General features: G+C 40.6%; 1 protein-coding gene across 1 annotated transcript in view; it reads right to left on the minus strand.

Annotated features, from left to right (window-relative positions):
* The window catches only part of PXDNL (peroxidasin like), a 171,046-nt gene that overhangs the window by 7,643 nt on the left and 144,727 nt on the right, over positions 1-18,676 (minus strand). The window contains 2 exon segments of the mRNA XM_047074398.1: positions 11,612-11,741; positions 16,297-16,411. Of these exon segments, the coding sequence (XP_046930354.1) occupies positions 11,612-11,741; positions 16,297-16,411 (245 nt within the window).

Raw genomic sequence — 18,676 nt, forward strand, 5'->3', positions numbered from 1 at the left:
AAAAAAAAAAAAAAAGGAGAGGCAATTCTAAGGTATGAAAAAGATATTTAGGTGACAATTTCTATCCTCAAGGAGAAAAGTATAGAAAAGCAAAATAGACAAATGACAGCAACACATCCATTGTAAATTCCTGGAGCTCAGGGGAATAAAGTATTTTCAAATGACAAAGAAACTATTTAAGGGAAACAGTCTGAGAACTATGTACCATAAATATAAGAGATATAATGCACGATGAAATTTTGTTCTGGACTTAATTATAAAGTCTTGAGAATAAGAGGCTGTTTGGTGGGAAGTCAAAAAACATGCTGGACCATAACTTTCTTTGGCCTGTTTTCCCATGTGCTTATTGCTAGTGTACTGAAATACAATTTATTTTTGTATGTTTATCTTGCATATATTCTATCCTACGACGTTGGTGGACTTACTTATTAATTCTTGGAATAGTTTGGTAGATTTCTTGAAATTTTCTAAGACCTCTTAGAAAATCATCTTAAAATAGTTTTCTTTCTTTCTTTCCAATCGGTAGACCTTTTCCTTTTCTTGCCTTATTACACTGGCAAGGACTCCCACCACTGTGATTAATAAGAATGGTGACAACGGGCATCCTTATGTATTGGCAATTCTAGAAGGAAAGCATTCAATCATTCACCATTTAGCCTACTACATTACAGTGGGTTACACTGATTGATTTTGAGCATTAAGCCAGTCTTGTATTCCTCAAATAAACTCCACTTAATTATGTTGTATAATTCTTTTCATGTATTGCTATATTTTATTTGCCAATATGTTATTAAAAGTTGTTGCATCCATATTCCTGAGGGATATTGGTCTGTGGTTTCTGTCTTTATATTGCTTTTGTCTAGTTTTTGGTATCAGATTAATACTATTTTCAAAAAATGAAAAGTATTCCTTCCTCTGCTATTGCTGGAAAATTACTGTTAATTTTTCTTTAAAAATTGGTAGACTTCTCCAGTGAAGCCATCTGCACATAAGAATTTGGGAAAGAGATTTTTTTCAATTAATAATTCAATTTCCTTGGCAGCTATAAAGCTATTCAAATAATCTATTTCATATTGGGTGAATTGTGGTAGTTTGTGTTTTTCAAGGAATTAGTCCACTTGATCTAAGTTTTCAAATTTAGGTGTGAAGATTTTTTCCTTCTTTTTGCTCTGAATTTATTTAGTTGTTACTTTTCAAGGTTCTTGAGATAAAAATTTACATTGATTTGAGAGACACTTCCTCTTTTCTATTGTCTGTATTTGGGGCTACAAATTTCCCTCTCTGTGCTACTTTATGTTAATTTATGCTCCATTCTCATTCAGTTCGTTGTATTTTTTTTATTTCCCCTTGACACTTCCTCTTTGATTCATGGACTCTTCAAAAGTGTGTTGCTTCCTTTCCAAATATTTGGTCACTGTCCTGTTGCTTTTCTCTTACTTCTAGTTTTACTGTGCTGTGTTCAGAAGGCAAGCTCTCTATGACCTGAATTCTTTAAAGTTTATTAATGTTTCTATTATAATCCAGAATAAAGTCTGTTTTGGTCCTGGAGATGGGCACTTGAAAAGAGGGAGTGTTCTGTTATGTCAGAGCGAGTATGCTATACAAATGATCCTACTGTTTGAAGACATTTTTGCATTCTTCCGAAACTTACTGACTTTTCCTTTTAGATGTTCTCTGTATCATTGAGAAAGGAGTGTTAAAGTTTTGAACTAAGCAGATTTGTCTATTTCTCTTTTCAGTTTTATTAGTTTTTGCTCCATATATTTCAAATATTCTCCAGTTCTCTTAACTAGTGCATGTATGCTTAAGACTTGTCTTCTTTGCGGTTGGTTCTTTTATCATTATAGAATATCCCTTTCTGTCCTTGGTAATCTTTCCTCTGAGATCTGTTTTCTCCAAAATTAACTTAGCTACTCCTGCTTTATTTTGATTCATGTTTGTATAATATATATTTTCCACCATTTTACATTCAACCTTCCTATATTGTTACCTTGGAAGTTAGTTTCTTGTAGACAGCTTAGAGTTAGGTTATGCTTTTTATTTATTTTTATTTTTTTTTAATTTTTTTAATGTTTATTTATTTTTGAGACAGAGAGAGACAAAGCATGAATGGGGGAGGGTCAGAGAGAGCGGGAGACACAGAATCTGAAGCAGGCTCCAGGCTCTGAGCTGTCAGCGCAGAGCCCGACACGGGGCTCGAACTCACAGACCGTGAGATCATGACCTGAGCTGAAGTCAGCCGCTTAACCGACTGAGCCACCCAGGCGCCCCAGGTTATGCTTTTTAAATAGTTTGTTAATATCTGTCTTTCAATCGGGATATTTAGAATGTTTACATCTAATAAAAGTATTGCTCTGTTAGGGCTTAAATATACCAATTTAGTATTTGTTTTGTTTTCTACTTATGGTTTCTGTTTTTCAGTTCCCTGTGTTCTTTTCCTTGAATTCCTGGTGGCTGCTTTAAAATCCCTCTCATATCATTGTAGTATCTCTGTCACTTGAGCGTTGGATTCCACTGTCTTTTTTTTTTTTTTTTCTCATTCCATTTGAGATCTTCCTGGTTCTTGGCACGATGAATCACTTTCTATTGAATATGGACATCTTGAGTGTTATGGTATGAGAACTCTGGCTCTTATTTAAACCTTCTGCTGCGGGTGTTTTCCTCTGAAACTGCTCCAGCAGGAGAAGGAGGGCACCACACCGTTGCTGCCGTGTGCGAGCAGAAGTCTACGTTCCCCACTTGGTTTCTGCTGATGCCCAAGGGAGTACTCTTCCTTAATACCGTATGGAGTTGAGAGTCTTGGCTCTCCGTTGGGCCTCCACTCATACCTCACTAGCTGGGAAAGGTAGGTACGCTTTTTGACTGTTCCTCACCCATCCTCCACGAACACCACCAGGTGGGGAAAGGAAACAGTGATCTCATTACCAGTGGGAAGCAGTGGAAGGTCCTAACTGTCCAAGAGGCCTCCTCTGACACCACCCCAGTGGGGAAGGAGAGGGGTGCCTCACCGCTACTGGGTAAGAGCGGAAGTGCCCACAGTCTCCACTGCTTTTGATGGTAGCCACCTACAAGGGATGCAAGTCCCTGTTTCCTACTTGGCCTCCTAGGACAGTAGCCTCACCGGGGATGTCAGGATGCCTCAATACAGCTGGAGTGGGTGGGAGTCTGGGCTCCTCACCGAGGAGCACTGCTGACAGTGGGTGGACTCACAGTTGTCTGTTTTGTTTAGCTGGGGTAGGGTGGTTACAGCCTGCGAGTTTTCTCTAACACTAGGCCGCCCATTTCCTGGTCTTTTGCCTAGAGAGAGTGAGGTTTCGTTGGGCCTTTCTTTCCTTCTACCTATTGTCGTTTCGAAGTTGCCAGACTATTCAGCTCCAAACTGGGTTACGTGAGGAAAAAACAAAAACACTGAAACCCGGGAAACATTACGTTGTTCCTTGGGGCCACGGCACTAGCCAGAAAACTTTCTTTTCTCCACCATTCTGAGTCTTCCTTTGTTGGTTTAAATGTGATGTTTAGGGCTTTTAGTCGTACATTTCAAGGAACAGATGGCATGGATCAGCTCCTTTAAAGACACAAAGTGTCGGGGCGCCTGGGTGGCGCAGTCGGTTAAGCGTCTGACTTCAGCCAGGTCACGATCTCGCGGTCCGGGAGTTCGAGCCCCGCGTCGGGCTCTGGGCTGATGGCTCGGAGCCTGGAGCCTGCTTCCGATTCTGTGTCTCCCTCTCTCTCTGCCCCTCCCCCGTTCATGCTCTGTCTCTCTCTGTCCCAAAAATAAATAAACGTTGAAAAAAAAAAATTAAAAAAAAAAAAAAGACACAAAGTGTCAAAACTCACACAAGAAATAGATGTCCTGAACAGCCTGTATCTATTAAAAAATTAAATCAGTAATTTAAAAACCTCCCAACAAAGAAAGCGCCAGGCCGAGATGGAATCCCTGGTGACTTACACGGAAAGGAGAAATAAATATGAGCAGTACTTCGCAACCCCTTCCAGAACATAGAAGCCAATAGAATACTTAAAGCCAAAGCCAGATTAAGAACTAGGAGAACAGAAAGCTACCAACCAGTACCTCTCATGCACGGGGGTGGTTAAATTTGCAACAACACAGCAGATTTAATCTAACAACGTATAACAACACTTATGTATCATAATCACGTGTGATTCATTCCTGGGAGACAAGGCTTTTAACATCCAAAACCAGTTAGTGGAATCTATGATATCAACAGACTAAAAAAAAAATCATATGTTTATGATACCAGTAACAAAAAAAGACTTGACAAAATCCAACACTTACTCATGATAAAAACTCTCAGTAACTCGTAACAGTGAGGAATTCTCACAAGTTGATTTTAGAAAGCTACAAAAATCATCATATTCAATGATGAGATTCAGGGTGCTGTTCACCTAAGACAGGGAACTCACTTCTCACCAGTCCTATTCAAACTTTTACCAGAAGTCCTAGTAAATCATCTTATATTTCTTTATCTTACATTTACTATCTTACGGCATTAGTCATAATGAAATAATAAAAAAATAAATAGGGGCGCCTGGGTGGCTCAGTCGGTTGAGTGTCCGACTTCGGCTCAGGTCATGATCTCACGGTTTGTGGGTTTGAGCCCCGCATCGGGCTCTGTGCTGACAGCTCAGAGCCTGGAGCCTCCTTCAGATTGTGTCTCCTTCTCTCTCTGTCCCCCCTCCACTCATGCTCTGTCTCTCTGTCTCTCAAAAATGAATAAAGGTTAAATATATATATATATATAAAGGGAAAAAATAAATAAATGGTATATAGATGGAAAGATATAAAATTGCCTTCATTCACAGATGACAGAATCGTCTACGTTGAAAACCCCAAGGAATTTAGAAAACCTCTCTCCTTCGGTGTTTTTTAGTACATTCACAAAACTGTGCAATCATCAGCACGATCGAATTTTAAAACACTGCATTACATCAAAATGAAACACTGTCTGCATCAGCATTCAACCTCCATTTCCCTCTCCGCTCCCGGAGCCACTAGCTTTACTTCCTATCTGTATAGATTTGTTTTGTTTACAAATCTATAGATTTGTTTACAAGCCTTACAGCTTTGGACAGCTTGTGTATCGTGTGGTATGTGACATTTGCTGACAGGTCTGTTTTACTTAGCACAATGTTTTTATTTTTTAATTTTTTTTTCATGTTTTATTTATTTTTGACACAGAGAGAGATAGAGCATGAACGGGGGAGGGTCAGAGAGAGAGGGAGACACAGAATCGGAAGCAGGCTCCAGGCTCTGAGTGGTCAGCACAGAGCCCGACGCGGGGCTCGAACTCACGGACCGCGAGATCATGACCTGGGCCGAAGTCGGACGCTTGACCGACGGAGCCACCCAGGCGCCCCGCGTAATGTTTTTAAAGGCTCCTCAGTGTTGTCGCATGTATCAGTACTCGATTCCTTTCTACAGCCAAGTAAATATTACATCGCATCGCACCACATTCTGTTTGATCAGTTGATAAATATTTGGGTTATCTTCACTTTTGGAATAACACTACTCCGAATACTCATATACAAGTTCACGTGTGGATCTATGTTTTCATTTCTCACAGATAGGTACCTAGGAGAAGCTGAGAATTTTCTAAATCTTCAAGTTCTAGTTGCTTTTTGCTTAACATTTCCTTTTGCAATTTCTCTTTCTCCTTTTGCATTTTCCTATAAGCAGGAAGGTTAAGTCAGAACATTCCTTCAATACTTTGCTTAGAAATCTCCTCAGCTAGATATCCAGGGTCATCGCTCACAGGTTAGAGTTCCACAAAACAGTAGACATAAATTACCTAAGTTCTTTGCCACTTGTAACAAGGATCATCTATCCTTCCGTGTCCAATTCCATGTTCCTTACTTCCATGGGGGATCTTACCAGAAGTACTTTTAACATCAGACTCACCTCATGTCATTTTTCTTATTCTTGATTACCTACTCTCCAGCCAGACTTGACATCTTTCTGTTCCTTATGTATGTCACAACCTCCTTTAGCTTTCATTGTTTCACTTTCCATGGTTTGTTACATTAGTTAATGTTACATTGGTAACATTACCTGTCCCTTAATTCAATAGAAGACTCTGGAGTATCTTTGATTCCTTTCTTTCACTCATCCTCATACACTTGTTCAATAAAGTGATGGATCTGGGTTTTCTGGAACAGTTATAATTTATGCTTTTCTTCCTCAGGCTAAATTATTATTATTTTTGCCCCCATTGAACTCATGAAAAGACTCACTTTGGCTTAATAAATTGCAATGGTCAATCTATTGCTCTGTATATCTCTCTTCATACCCGTTGGACTGTTTGTTTAAACGAATTTGAATTCAGACCAAGAATTTTGTCTTTGTGACCACAAGGTGTGTTTCTAGCTTCACATTCCGTCCTTCCCACCACCCAATTACCAAGTTAGAGCGAAATATACGATCTTGCCTAAATATGGGCCATGGATTACCTATCATTAACTTATCATCAACTGCACCTTTCCACAGATCTCAGGAGAAATCTAGACAACCATACCCCAATCTCTTTCCGTGTATGGTTCTGGGTTAGTCCTACCCATGAGAGGCGCTCACGTAGGATTGGGAAGGAGAGCAGTATTATTCTCAAGCACGGTTGTTAACAGGTACACAGGCTGACCTCGAGGCTTCTGCAAAATTGCTGAGATTCACTGTGGCTTCCAGGCAAACTCCTGTGGACCAAATAGCTTCCCGCACCTGATTCTATGACTTCTGTTCCTCTCACTTTTCCAAACAGTTGTGAAAACCTCTGACTTCTTGTATGAAAATCCAATATTTCTTGGAACAACTAGAGGAGTTTCTGTTATTTTCCCTGAGACCTGACTTATACAATACATCCCCTTGGGTAATAAAATAAGCTTACAGTTTACATTTAATTTCAGAATTTCATCTTTCTATTGAAAAAAACCATAACAAGAAATAACAAACCATCAGAAACTATCAGAAAATAAAATTCCCTCTAAAATGTCATAAAATTGATGTGCTATTCCAAATGATTTTAAGTAAACACATGCAAATAGTTCAGTGAGATCGGTGCATCTCCCCTGTGCTATTCGTCAATACTCAAAATTAGGCACTTTTTGAGTTGTGTCATAAGGTCTGAGATCTGACTGTGTACGATACAATTTCTGAAAAGTGACAGAAAAATAAGTTGCCTGTCATGATTATGTAATTCTGTGAAAATTGAGTTCCATATAGTAAAACAGGTAGACTCCATTTTTTCTCACCTTGTGGCCCTGGAAATTGCATCAAAATACACAGGACATTTTCTTTTCTACAAGCAAAAGCTATATCTGCAAGTTAAATTCCTAGCCTGTAATGTTTCAAGTAAATTCTAGCTCTGGCTAATGATGTCACAACGACAGAGGTATAAACAACATAAACCTCAACCATAAAATAATAAATACCTATATGATAGGGTCCTAGAAAAGGAGAAAATATACCCATTATACTAAAGCGTTGTGGAAAAAGCATCTACCATATGAAGACCACGGTTCAATTTTATTATGTCTTGACGTTTACACCAAAATATAGTATATGCTTATCTTATCAATTTTAAATATTAAATGCAACCTTGTCTACCTTACTTAACTTGAATAGAACTTGAAATAAGTGGTTTAAGACCTGATTTGGATGGCTTGGATTTCCTTTGAAAAATCTGATGGGCTTGAGTCTGACATATGTCTTATTATACTCTATATTCATTCAACACGATACCAGGGATCTGAGATTTTGTCCCCAAGTTTCATCTATTCTTTATAAAGTACTTACTGTGACACCAATTTGAAAACCTCGCTCAGAGTTTACTTTTAATTAAAGGTATACTTTTTTAAATATCATCTCATTATTTATTATATACAACCACCTCCCCGACCAGACACCCTCCACAGCCAAGTAAATCAGGCACTATCAAAAACTGAAATAATTAAATGTTCTGAGTGTAGCTTTGGCTCTAATTATCTCTGCAATGATCAGAATCATATTTAAAAGGCAAATATAATCCGCCATAATCCACCGATTACAATGCAGCTAGAATACCACGGAATTTGCAGACCACTTTCATTACTTTGATTCTATCATGGTTAAGGGATCAACATCAACGCATATCTTTTCTAGACATTCCAAAGTCACCTAATAAATGTAAACGACAAACAACGGAAACTGTCAAGACTGACACTATCTCACAGCCCCGTAGACATAATGCACCTAGGGTTAGAAAGTAAAGGTCGAAACCCTTCACTAATAATGAAGGTTGGAATCTTTTATCATAGACAAGGGACAGGTCTCAAGAACAACAATAATCTCCTGTGTGATGAGTACCACTATGGACTACTGTTTCCGTATCCTGTTTAATCTACTTCTTCATTGTCTTCAATTTGACCAAGAAAAATACACACGACTTTATCTGGATGTCCATTTTTCATACATCAAAGGGTTTGAGTTTTGTTTTTTATTTATTTACAGGATATATTGCATCCATGTTGACGGGCAATAGAAAAGCCACAAAGTTGCACACGCCGCGTCGTCGTCAGAAATGTCTGTCTTTAGCTAAGAGGCTCACTTTCACCATTTCAACATTGAAACTCAGGTCTTTGTACAGTAATGACAGATTCGTAGCAAATCCTAAGGGCTTCTCCTATCTGAAAATACGGCTTGCCCTCAGCACTCCTGTCTTCTTCCTGTCCACCTGTGAGTGCCTACTGCTCTGGTCCTAGGTGTAGCTGTAGACGCTCCTGAGAGCCACCCAGGAAATGGGTTCCATTTATCTGTGTCCCATCCTCAACTCTTCTCCTTGTCCAGTCTCCTTTACACGATCTGCACTGATTTCCCAATGCTGGTATTACGTCACAGTTGTTTCTTTATCCCATTTTTTACCTGTGAAGATTTTGTTAGGCGTCATTCAGCGCGCACGCAGCTCTGTGCACCACTGCAACGTCTTCCCATCTGTGGAAGGGAAACCTCGGACTTCTAGAAGAGCTCTCAGGACCTTTTAACTGCCTCTTCCAGCCTTGTCCGGTCCTAACACACCCTTTGTATTCCTGATAGCTCTGACACTCTTTGCTTTACAACAAAAAGACTGCTTTTCAACAAGCACAGGAAAACCCTGGATGGCGAGTAACCTGTTCTGTGAGTGTTCCACCAGAAGAGCAAACACTTCTAATAAATTTTAACGCGATAAACGAGCGATGTCTTGCAACACGAGGAGTACGTGATGCCGAATGTCACATGATCACAACCGGGCCCATGGTTCTTCTTGCTGGCTCGCCAGCTCTCTCTCTCTCTCTCTCTCACTGCGGGATTTTGGGGGATCATCACCCATGCTTGGAAAGTTCAATCTCAGGCCGCGGCGTTTGTCAGTAATCGGTGATTTTTCAGAACGTTGGGAGGTGCCCACAACTGGCATTAGTATATTTTTTGTCACTTCAAAGGACCTATGGACAGTCCTTTGATTTTCCGTACGAGAGTAAGCTTAGGAATGCTCTGCTTCATCCTAGGTCAGGCTGACTCTTCAGTCAGACCCTTCCCTCTGCTGCCTGACTGTCAGTTACATTAAGTACAGTATAGGACAGGAGTTGATTAATACTGTACTATAGTCAACATTCGTGTGAGCGTTTACAATGGCCCATCAGTGATAGTGAAAGTCGTCCCATGCAATAGCCCTCCTTTCTCTTGTCTCCCTCACACCAGCCATGAAGGTTTTCAAAGGTAAGCGCAGGTTAAGTTATCTTTCTTTACGTTTTGTATTTTCTTTATTATTTTGCGCTATAGTGCAGTATTGTAATCATTTCTGTGTGAATATTTTTGGGTTGTGGAATGAATCATCTGAGTTTCTATTACTTCTTATGGGGACATTCGCTTTGATATACAAGTGCTTTGGATCACAAACACGTTTCCAGAACGAATTACGCTGGCAAACCAAGGTTTTACTGTACTGTGTGTCAGGCACAGAGAAGCCAGCGGTGAGACCGTCCCAGCTATTAAGAAATTTACAATGGAATGGAAGAGCAGAGCAAATTAACAGGGAAAAACACTTTTTCTGGATAGATTTAGAGATAATGTGCGACCGCAGAGTGTTATTGGACACGTAGCAGGGCCAGCTACTGTAGTCTTAGGGTATCTGGGATGCTTCTAATCACTATAAAACATATCAAAGGTGTAATTATCACCAACAACGTGTAGGTAAAATTGGACTGAAACGTTGCTTATGGATTCTACCTGTGTCTGCAAATCCCATAAAAGAGGTTTATGAAAAAAAGAATTTCCTACATAAATAAATGGACTAGTCCACCTTCTGCAGCCCAGTGCTAAGGACTCTGTCCTGCCATTATAATTTATCTCTTCTACGACACGTGAGCTCACTGCAAATGAAAGAGAGGTTCCCAGACTCAGTGATGTCCCAGGGTCCTAGGTCACCTCAACCAGGCCAAGATAGAATAACCTGAACCTTTAAGAATAACCTTCTAGAAACAATGCTTCACATCTCTCAGATTTATGTTCAGACTCAGACTGGACCCGTGACCGGACAAGTGGGCGTTCTGGTCACAAGGACGGGCACTGATGGGTAGGTAGAGCACTGATGCGGACCGTGGCTGCGGCCAGCCCCTCAGGGGGGCACACACAGCAAACAGGTAATCTCCCATTTCTATGCGAGATGATATGTTTATGTTCACATGCAACAGTAATACACTGAGAGGGTTACTGTTCGCAAAGTGCCCCTGCCATATAATCTCATATGATTCTCATTACATTCCTGAAAGTCCAGAGGCCGGACACTTGCTCTGAGTGGTTACATAAATTGCCCAGGTCACACAACTCGTAAAATCGGAAGTTCCTGGCAGCAGACCCTGGGTTCCTCTCACACCCCCCGCAGTGCTTTCTGCCTCAAGGCGCTGAAGGAACAAAGGAAAGCATATACTAAAGCCAGTAACACTGAAGTCAAAGGAACAGCCAGCATGGCACCGTGCCTTGAAAGAGAGCGGACTCCATGTCTGAATAAAACCATCGAGTTGCCATGTCTAATCAAGCCAAATCTCTCATGGGTTCCTTCCCAAGTTTTAGGAAAAGTGAAATAAACCATGAGCCAGGACAACCGAGAAAATAAGCAAAAGTGCGGAGGCATGTGGAAATTTCATTTTCAACAATCACTTTTTCAGGAAAGGAAAGCCAGACAAAGCAGTAATCCCTAAGAGGCTTGCTTGACTCCATTTCAAAAAAAAAAAAAAAAAAAAATTATAAGAAAAGTACGCGTTGTGCCTGTTACAAATTATCTACATCCACAGAGATGAAGAGAGAATCAAACACAACTATTTAGGGATGCACTGAGCAGGAACAGAGCCCCCGACACAGGAACCCTTGCGTGCGGAACACATCGGCATTTAGTAGACAGGATGTGGGTTTTACCCAAGTCCTCTTTCCCTGAATTCAACTATTACAAGGAAGCTCTCCACATATATAATAACCCCGTTTTATTATCCCGGTATTGTGCTATATACTTCCAGAGTTATTGGTCAGATTTTTTTTAATCCATTTATTCCAATCTATACAATAAGGGCGTATTATTTGGGCGTGGGAACATACCTGTTCTCTGAGAGCTTTGATGGTTTTTTGAATTTCTGCTGCAAAATTGCTGAAATCTTGGGCAAACTCTGTTTTTGCCAGAAACGTCACATTTCTACCATCTTCAACTACGGACAAGTGGTCTTGTTGCCTGTGTGTACAAGAAGCAAACAAAACGCTGAAAAATAAAAGTTGCATGATAAAAAAAAATCACCAAGTATTCCTCAGGCATTGGAATGTACACGGCATTGTCACTGCTGCTCTGTGTGACCATCAAAAGAAAAAGATGTGACTGGAATTAGAAATTAAAATTAAATGGCACTTAAGGAGACAATCCAGAGTGTCACATCTGCTTCACATAGTTTACTTAAAATGATAAGGAAATGTTTCTTAGGAAATAAAGGGAATGCCATGAAGTATTACCTATCTATTTGACATATTATTTAGATCTCAAATTATGTCTTTTGCTAAAAATTGTTCATTTCATTTCACAGTGAAAGAGCAGTGACAAATTAAATATTATATATTATATAGCACCCAGGTGGGAAAGTTCCTTGCTCTATTATAAACTCATGGCAAGAACTAAATTAAGATAAGAATACTAGTCTGACAAAAATCTAATCTTAAACCAGATGCAAAATAGCTCAGTATTGTCGATAATAAAAGGAAATAAAAATTCTCGGGCTGAATTTAAAAGACAATTCCTGGAGCTCAACTGAAGTTCTCAAAAGACAGAGGTAAATAATGAGGTTAGAAAACTGAAATGAAAGTTCCACCCACCTATGATTATGCTATCTTGTTAAAAATATTTATATATAAATTTGATTTACTTGACATGCTATGTCAAGTTTTCTTTTTTTTTCCAAATTTCGTTAAAAGCTGTTCCTTGTGAAGAAGTCGTTGTAACTTTCCAAACTGTTCCCCTTTGTTCTGCTTGATGTCTGTCGTCTATTGTTGAGTAAGAAAATGGCTTGCCAGACATGTCCTATGAGCTCGTAAAACAATTCCTAAACCAAGGACATGTCACAGAGTTTTCATCAGAGGAAGAGAAGTTAGAAAAAGGTAGCACTGGAAAAGAACAGGAGTTACCACTGCCAGTTACGCTCAGTCACTAGATCAACTCTATGTCCCTTAAGACACTGACTTAGAGGTGCCGCGAATCAATAGGGACCATACACCAGCTTTTACTATGATGCTGTGTTCAAATCAATTCAAGGGCACAAGTGTCGATATGGATGATATTAATGACAATGGATAATTTGAATTAAAATTATCTGAGATTTTTGTCTTCGTCGTGCTCTCTCCTGTAAATCATCAGCGTCTAACCAGAGGGATTTAACCACAAAGAAGTCTGCATGATTGTCTAAAGGCATCACCAAGATCTAACTCGTTGAATGCAGGAACGTGGGGAGTAGCTGGTATCGGCAAGACCGGATTTTACACAATCGGATGGTGTTTACAATGGAACAAGGATGTGTGTGTGGGGGGGGGGGGGTCATGTGACCGGCATTACACTACACAGATGTGGGGGTGCTTTCCAGCAAGGAGGCTGCTCACATTCTCTCAGAAAAGACTGGGTGACCAGCGAGCAGGAAATACAACATTTGTATGAGGAAGACAGAGAAGAAAGTAATGGCTTCTGCCTGGAGTAGGGGGTGTGGGTGAGTCACCGAGGCTAAATAAAGCAGACTGTAGTTCTTTACCCATTTCAGGGACCCTGCAGTTCTGATTGTTCTGCCCCGGAGGCCACATCATCACCTCAATCAAGGCACCCAGCGGTGCTAAGAGATACTTGAAATAGCCTTGTTTTTCAGATGAGAATACTGTAGCTTAGAAGGTTGTTAACATGTCCATATTATACAGCTATTAAATTGCACAGCTAGATGCAAATCAGGATTTGTAGAAACAAAATTTAAAAGTCCTTTCTTAACCACACATTTTAGGCCTGATTAGATTTGTTTCAGGCAATGTGGAAGGAGAGAAAACAGACAAAGATACTAGCTGGGGAGATTATTGGTGGGTGGTGGTGGATGAAAGAAAACATGGACAGTATGGATGTTGCTGTATTTTAAACTCCCGTTTTTAAATATTTTATGAAAGAGAGAGAGAGAGAGAGAGAGAGACAGCTAGCAAGTGGGGGAGGGGCAGAGAGAGAGGGAGTCTGAGCCTGGAGCCACACACAGGGCTGGATCTCATGACCTGAGCCGAAATCATGGGCCAGATGCTTCACGACTAAGTCACCCAAGCGCCCCACTACATTTTCAATTCTTATTAGAAGCATGAAATTCAGCATAGAGTTTGTGATGAAAGAACAGTAATATCTGTCAAGTTAAAGTGATGCGAACTCATGAACAGTGTGTTGAAGTGAGGGAGGGTAAATGCAAGAAAGACGAATGTGCGGAGAAAAGCACGAGTGAAGTCACAGCCTGCGTGCTCTGTGCACGGCGATCGAGGGGATCCGGCCCTGTAGGAGCCGGTCAGCAAACTCGGCCGGGTTTCCCCTGGAACCGCCCCCCCCCACCTTCCGTCATACGAATGTCTTGTGCCCGAGCAGCACAGAACCACCTACGATGGGTCACTGAAGTACGTCGCTACAGGACAAAACAAAGCTGCTACTATCTTTTTATTGTCACGTCAACGATAACTCCCAATTGCAAAGTGCGTGAGCGTAAAATACGGGAAGACTGGCAGGAGGCTGAAATTGAAATCGTCCAACCTGTAGCCGAGTGACAAAAGGCCGCGTGTGAGCGCAACTTCGACAAGGTCACCATCATCTTAAGAGTGTGGATATTATCATACATTCAGTTATCACCGCCAAACAAGTGAAATGAATCTTTTCGAAGGACCTGGATGTGGCCGTGGGGGGGGGGAGGGGGCAGAAGGCAGGTACTGGCTGTGCTGTCCTTGCCACATACGTGTGGACGTGACCGTCAGAGCCACATCCCCATTGACATCTTGTAAGAAAAGAAAACCCGCCTGCAAATATGTGGGCCAACATCTAATTCCAGGTTTTCTCTGGTGAAGCATGTCATGGAGGAGAGTGAATTACAAAGCAAATGAAATGCTAAGTTACGTAACGGCCCAGTGACTGTTTTCTGCCACTTAAATTATTTACAGATGGTTCTCACTGGGGCTCTAGCTCCTGGTCAGCGGTCTAATTACCTTGCAAGAAGGGGCCCCAGGAACATATGGAATAGGTTTCCTTCCTTAGCCTGGAATTAAAGCCCTTTCTTTCTCTGCCTCCATCTCCTTTTATAGAACATTCTTCTGGAATGCTCTTCATCCCTAAGCACTGAACACACCTGCTCGTTCAGACACACCAGCCTTACACTCTCCAAACACACACCTCACTTTTCTTTGCTCCCATGACTACGCTCACTGTTCTTCCACACTGGTGATCCCTAAACCTTCATCAAAACCTTAGTCGCTTTCTCAAGATACTACCTCTGCCTAGGCTAAAGGCCCAGAAGAACTAACTACACCTTGTTCTGAACCACACGGCATCCGAATTCGATTTCGTATCAGTACCTGCACGAGCGCTTTGGTTCAATGAGTTACTATTTGCGTAGTATTTAAAAGAATGTTCGGCATATAGTGAGCACTGGAACAGCATTTGCTATCCTGGCTCTTATGGAATGCCTATAAAACGCCACATCCCACATTACCATTAGGTGCTTCACACAGACGTATTCCCAACATAACAATCCCAGAAAGTACTGCCCATTTTACAGTCGAGGAAGCGGAGATTCTGAAATTTTACATGACTTGGAATTATGTAGTGGAAACGCCATGAACCTGTGCCAGAAACTGAAGCCTTTACCCGTCTCTCTCATCAGATGACCCTGCCTCCCCTCCTAGACGGCAAATCTTACAAGACAGTAAGTAAATCTTACTTCACAAATTCCCACTTTAATTGAAGACAGGAACTTCAATGATGTACTTTGAATTTGGCTGAATTATAATACTTAGGAGGCTGCTACGAAGGACAAAGTTATTAGTGTGTGGTAACAACGTACCCCTCCTAGGGGGCTGTGAATCACAAAGGTTCTGTTTGTTTGTTGTTTTGGGTAATTTAATTACACAAGCATCTACTGATATTTACTCAGTGAAAAGGAGCTACTTGAATATATCCTGTTTCCGTGTTCAGAAGCTTCTGAGACAATGTGAGGAGAAACGTAAAGAAGTAACCATAGATGAAGCTCGTATATAAGTGTCACAAGACAAGTCCTAACAAATTTCAAAGTAACAAGATAGACATTTCCCGATTTCCCAAGAGTTCAAAAATATTCCATCTTGGTCACAAATTAAACCTTCCTTGCAACCGACTGTACATGAACTAAACTCAACTTAACTTGATAAACATTATTGCTTTTCTTACAAACAATATGCTGAGTTTCCTATTTTCAAAAAGAATTTAAAACACAGCAATATCCATAATGCGATTTAAGGAATCGAAAATAACACTCACGATGTGCAATGTTCTGTACTTTGTTGAGAAGCATTTACTGCCAAGCCTGCCCTGGATATGATGTTCACAGCGAAAAGGGACCCATATTTATCACAAAATTTATTTATTTGTCCATCTTCGTGTAAGTTATCCTGCATGTAAATGAGTCGACTGTGGTTCCTATAAAACCCCTCAAACTGTACATTTGAAGCAAATCTCTAGTAAACAGCCTAAAGAAATTAAATACTTCTGTACATACCCACGACTCAGATCACGTAAGTCCTTATCTTGCTCGTCAGGATAGCTGTATTGAGCAGAGCGTTTCTTTCGAGACTCTTGTGCGAATGCTCTCAACTGTCCTCGGCTCCTACAGCCTGTGGGGGAAAAGCATCCACATGGGCGTCGTGTGACATTGGCATCACCGTCCTGATTAGCACTTGAGCTGAGGACGGGGGTGGAAGGCCCTTCAGTCAGTGCAGTATGGCCGAGGACACGGCTCACTGGAGGACTTAACAATGACGAAAGGAACAAAACTGCGGTAGACAGAATGCTTGAAATTCCGAGCCCTTCAAGTTACTTTATCTACCCTGCCTACCAACCCAAGACGAGTTTTTTTTAACATTTATTTATTTTTGAGACGGAGAGCGACAGAGCATGAACGGGGGAGGGTCAGAGAGAGAGGGAGACACAGAATCCGAAACAGGCTCCAGGCTCTGAGCTGTCAGCACAGAGCCCGACGCGGGGCTCGAACTCACGGACCGCAAGATCATGACCTGGGCCGAAGTCGGCCGCTTAACCGACTGAGCCACCCAGGCGCCCCAAGACGAGTTTTTTTTAAATGATCTTGACTGCACAACAAAGTGCACTGAGTTAACACGACTGGGCTGTACGCATAAAATGGTTAGTGAGCACGGGAGATTTCACGTTCTGTGTAGAAGTAATGGTGTTTTTCGCCACAATTAAAAAAATATAGGAGAACGGTATGAAAACTGTTATGTAAATAGGAAACGACAACAAAAAATGCCCTTTAAATTTCATCTGAAAATAGTTGGGTTGGAAACTAGGTATATTGAGAAGAAGAAAAAACAACGATAGAAGAACCTACTTTTCCAGAGACCAAAACTACTAAAGCTCAAAAAAATAAAATAAAATAAACAAACAAACAAATAAATAAAGGAATTTTTAATACTGGTGGAGAAACTAGATGGAAGAGGAACATGATAACTATCCCAGAGCATTTCACCATGCAGTTGAAACTAAAAGATTACACTGGGCAGCATAAATTGGAGGGGAACAAGGACTCACCCTGTAGCTTTTTGTGTTGGGCAGTTATCCAGTTATTTCTAAGGGAAGGGGGAGTAAAGACAACTTACAACTTCACCTTAAGTATATGAAAATTAAAATCAAGAGGAACGTGGCCCATGATAAATTGCTGAGCAAAGCTGAAGACTGAGTTTTTCAAACAACATAATGAACTGCAAATTCTGTAAAGTTTGACACAAAATGAAAAAAAAAAGACTTCATTATACAGTATGAACTCACCAATATTAAAACATATAGAAAATAAACTGAAATGAAAACATGTCAAAATGGTAACAGTGATGTGTCTAGAACACTGGTTACAGTTGTTATTTCTTTTTTCTTATTCTACCTCCTTTGTTTTTTCCCAGTTTTCAATGAGAAAGTCATTATTTATACAACTTAAAAACAGTAAACGCGGGGGCACCTGGTGGCTCAGTCGGTTCGGTGTCCGACTTCAGTTCGTGGGTTCTAGCCCCACGTCGGGCTCTGTGTTGACAGCTCAAAGCCTGGAGCCGGCTTCAGATTCTCTGTCTCTGCCCCTCCCCCACCCATGCTCTGTCTCTCAAAAAATACACAAATGTTTAAAAACTTTTTTAAAAAACCAGTAAATGTAAGTAAGCAGAGAGAAATGGGTTATTCCAAAGTCTGAGTCACTTCAACGGGGGTGAGCCCCGGGACAGGTGGGAGACTTGAGACAATCAAGGAGGAACATGAAACTACAGAATTCCTGGGGACAGAAAAGTATTCAAGAGGGGAGGTGTCACTGTGGCAATGACAAACTACCTCAACTGGGCAGCTTTGCTGATCAACTGGTGGGAAATGCATGTTGCTGAAACCGTTTCTTATGTTACTTTTGAAACTACAGTATTCAGACATTATACATAAAGCTATGCATTACACTAACAGATCTATACATGCTTATTTTTACACTACTGCCTCAACCTAGCACCTCATCAATAATCAGCAATCCATAAATATTTGCAGATCTAGGTGAGAAACAAAGAAATAGGAATGAGAACAAAAAGAGCCCAGCTAAAAACATTAGGTTAACTCATGTAATAAAACTTAGTTTTTCTCTTTCAGAACAATATATCATTTTTGGCAATGAATATTTAGGTAGAACTTCCTAAACGAAGGTATTACGCTAAGCAATGCAGGGAAAATCGAAAGGAGTAAGGTGTGGTTCTTAGTTTTGAAGAGTTTGCAAGTGGAAAAACATGGCATTTCCAGTCAAGTATCTCCCCTTCTGATTCTCATTAAAAAGGAAAAACTATAAAGAAAAGGGACTGCAGGTCAACTCACATTATCTATCATCTTTCATTTTTTTTTTTGGGAGA

The sequence above is a fragment of the Lynx rufus genome, unplaced genomic scaffold (assembly GCF_022079265.1).
Source record: "Lynx rufus isolate CCGP_SWC_20201006 ecotype Redwood Valley unplaced genomic scaffold, mLynRuf1.p SCAF_12, whole genome shotgun sequence".
Classification (NCBI taxonomy): Eukaryota; Metazoa; Chordata; class Mammalia; order Carnivora; family Felidae; genus Lynx; species Lynx rufus.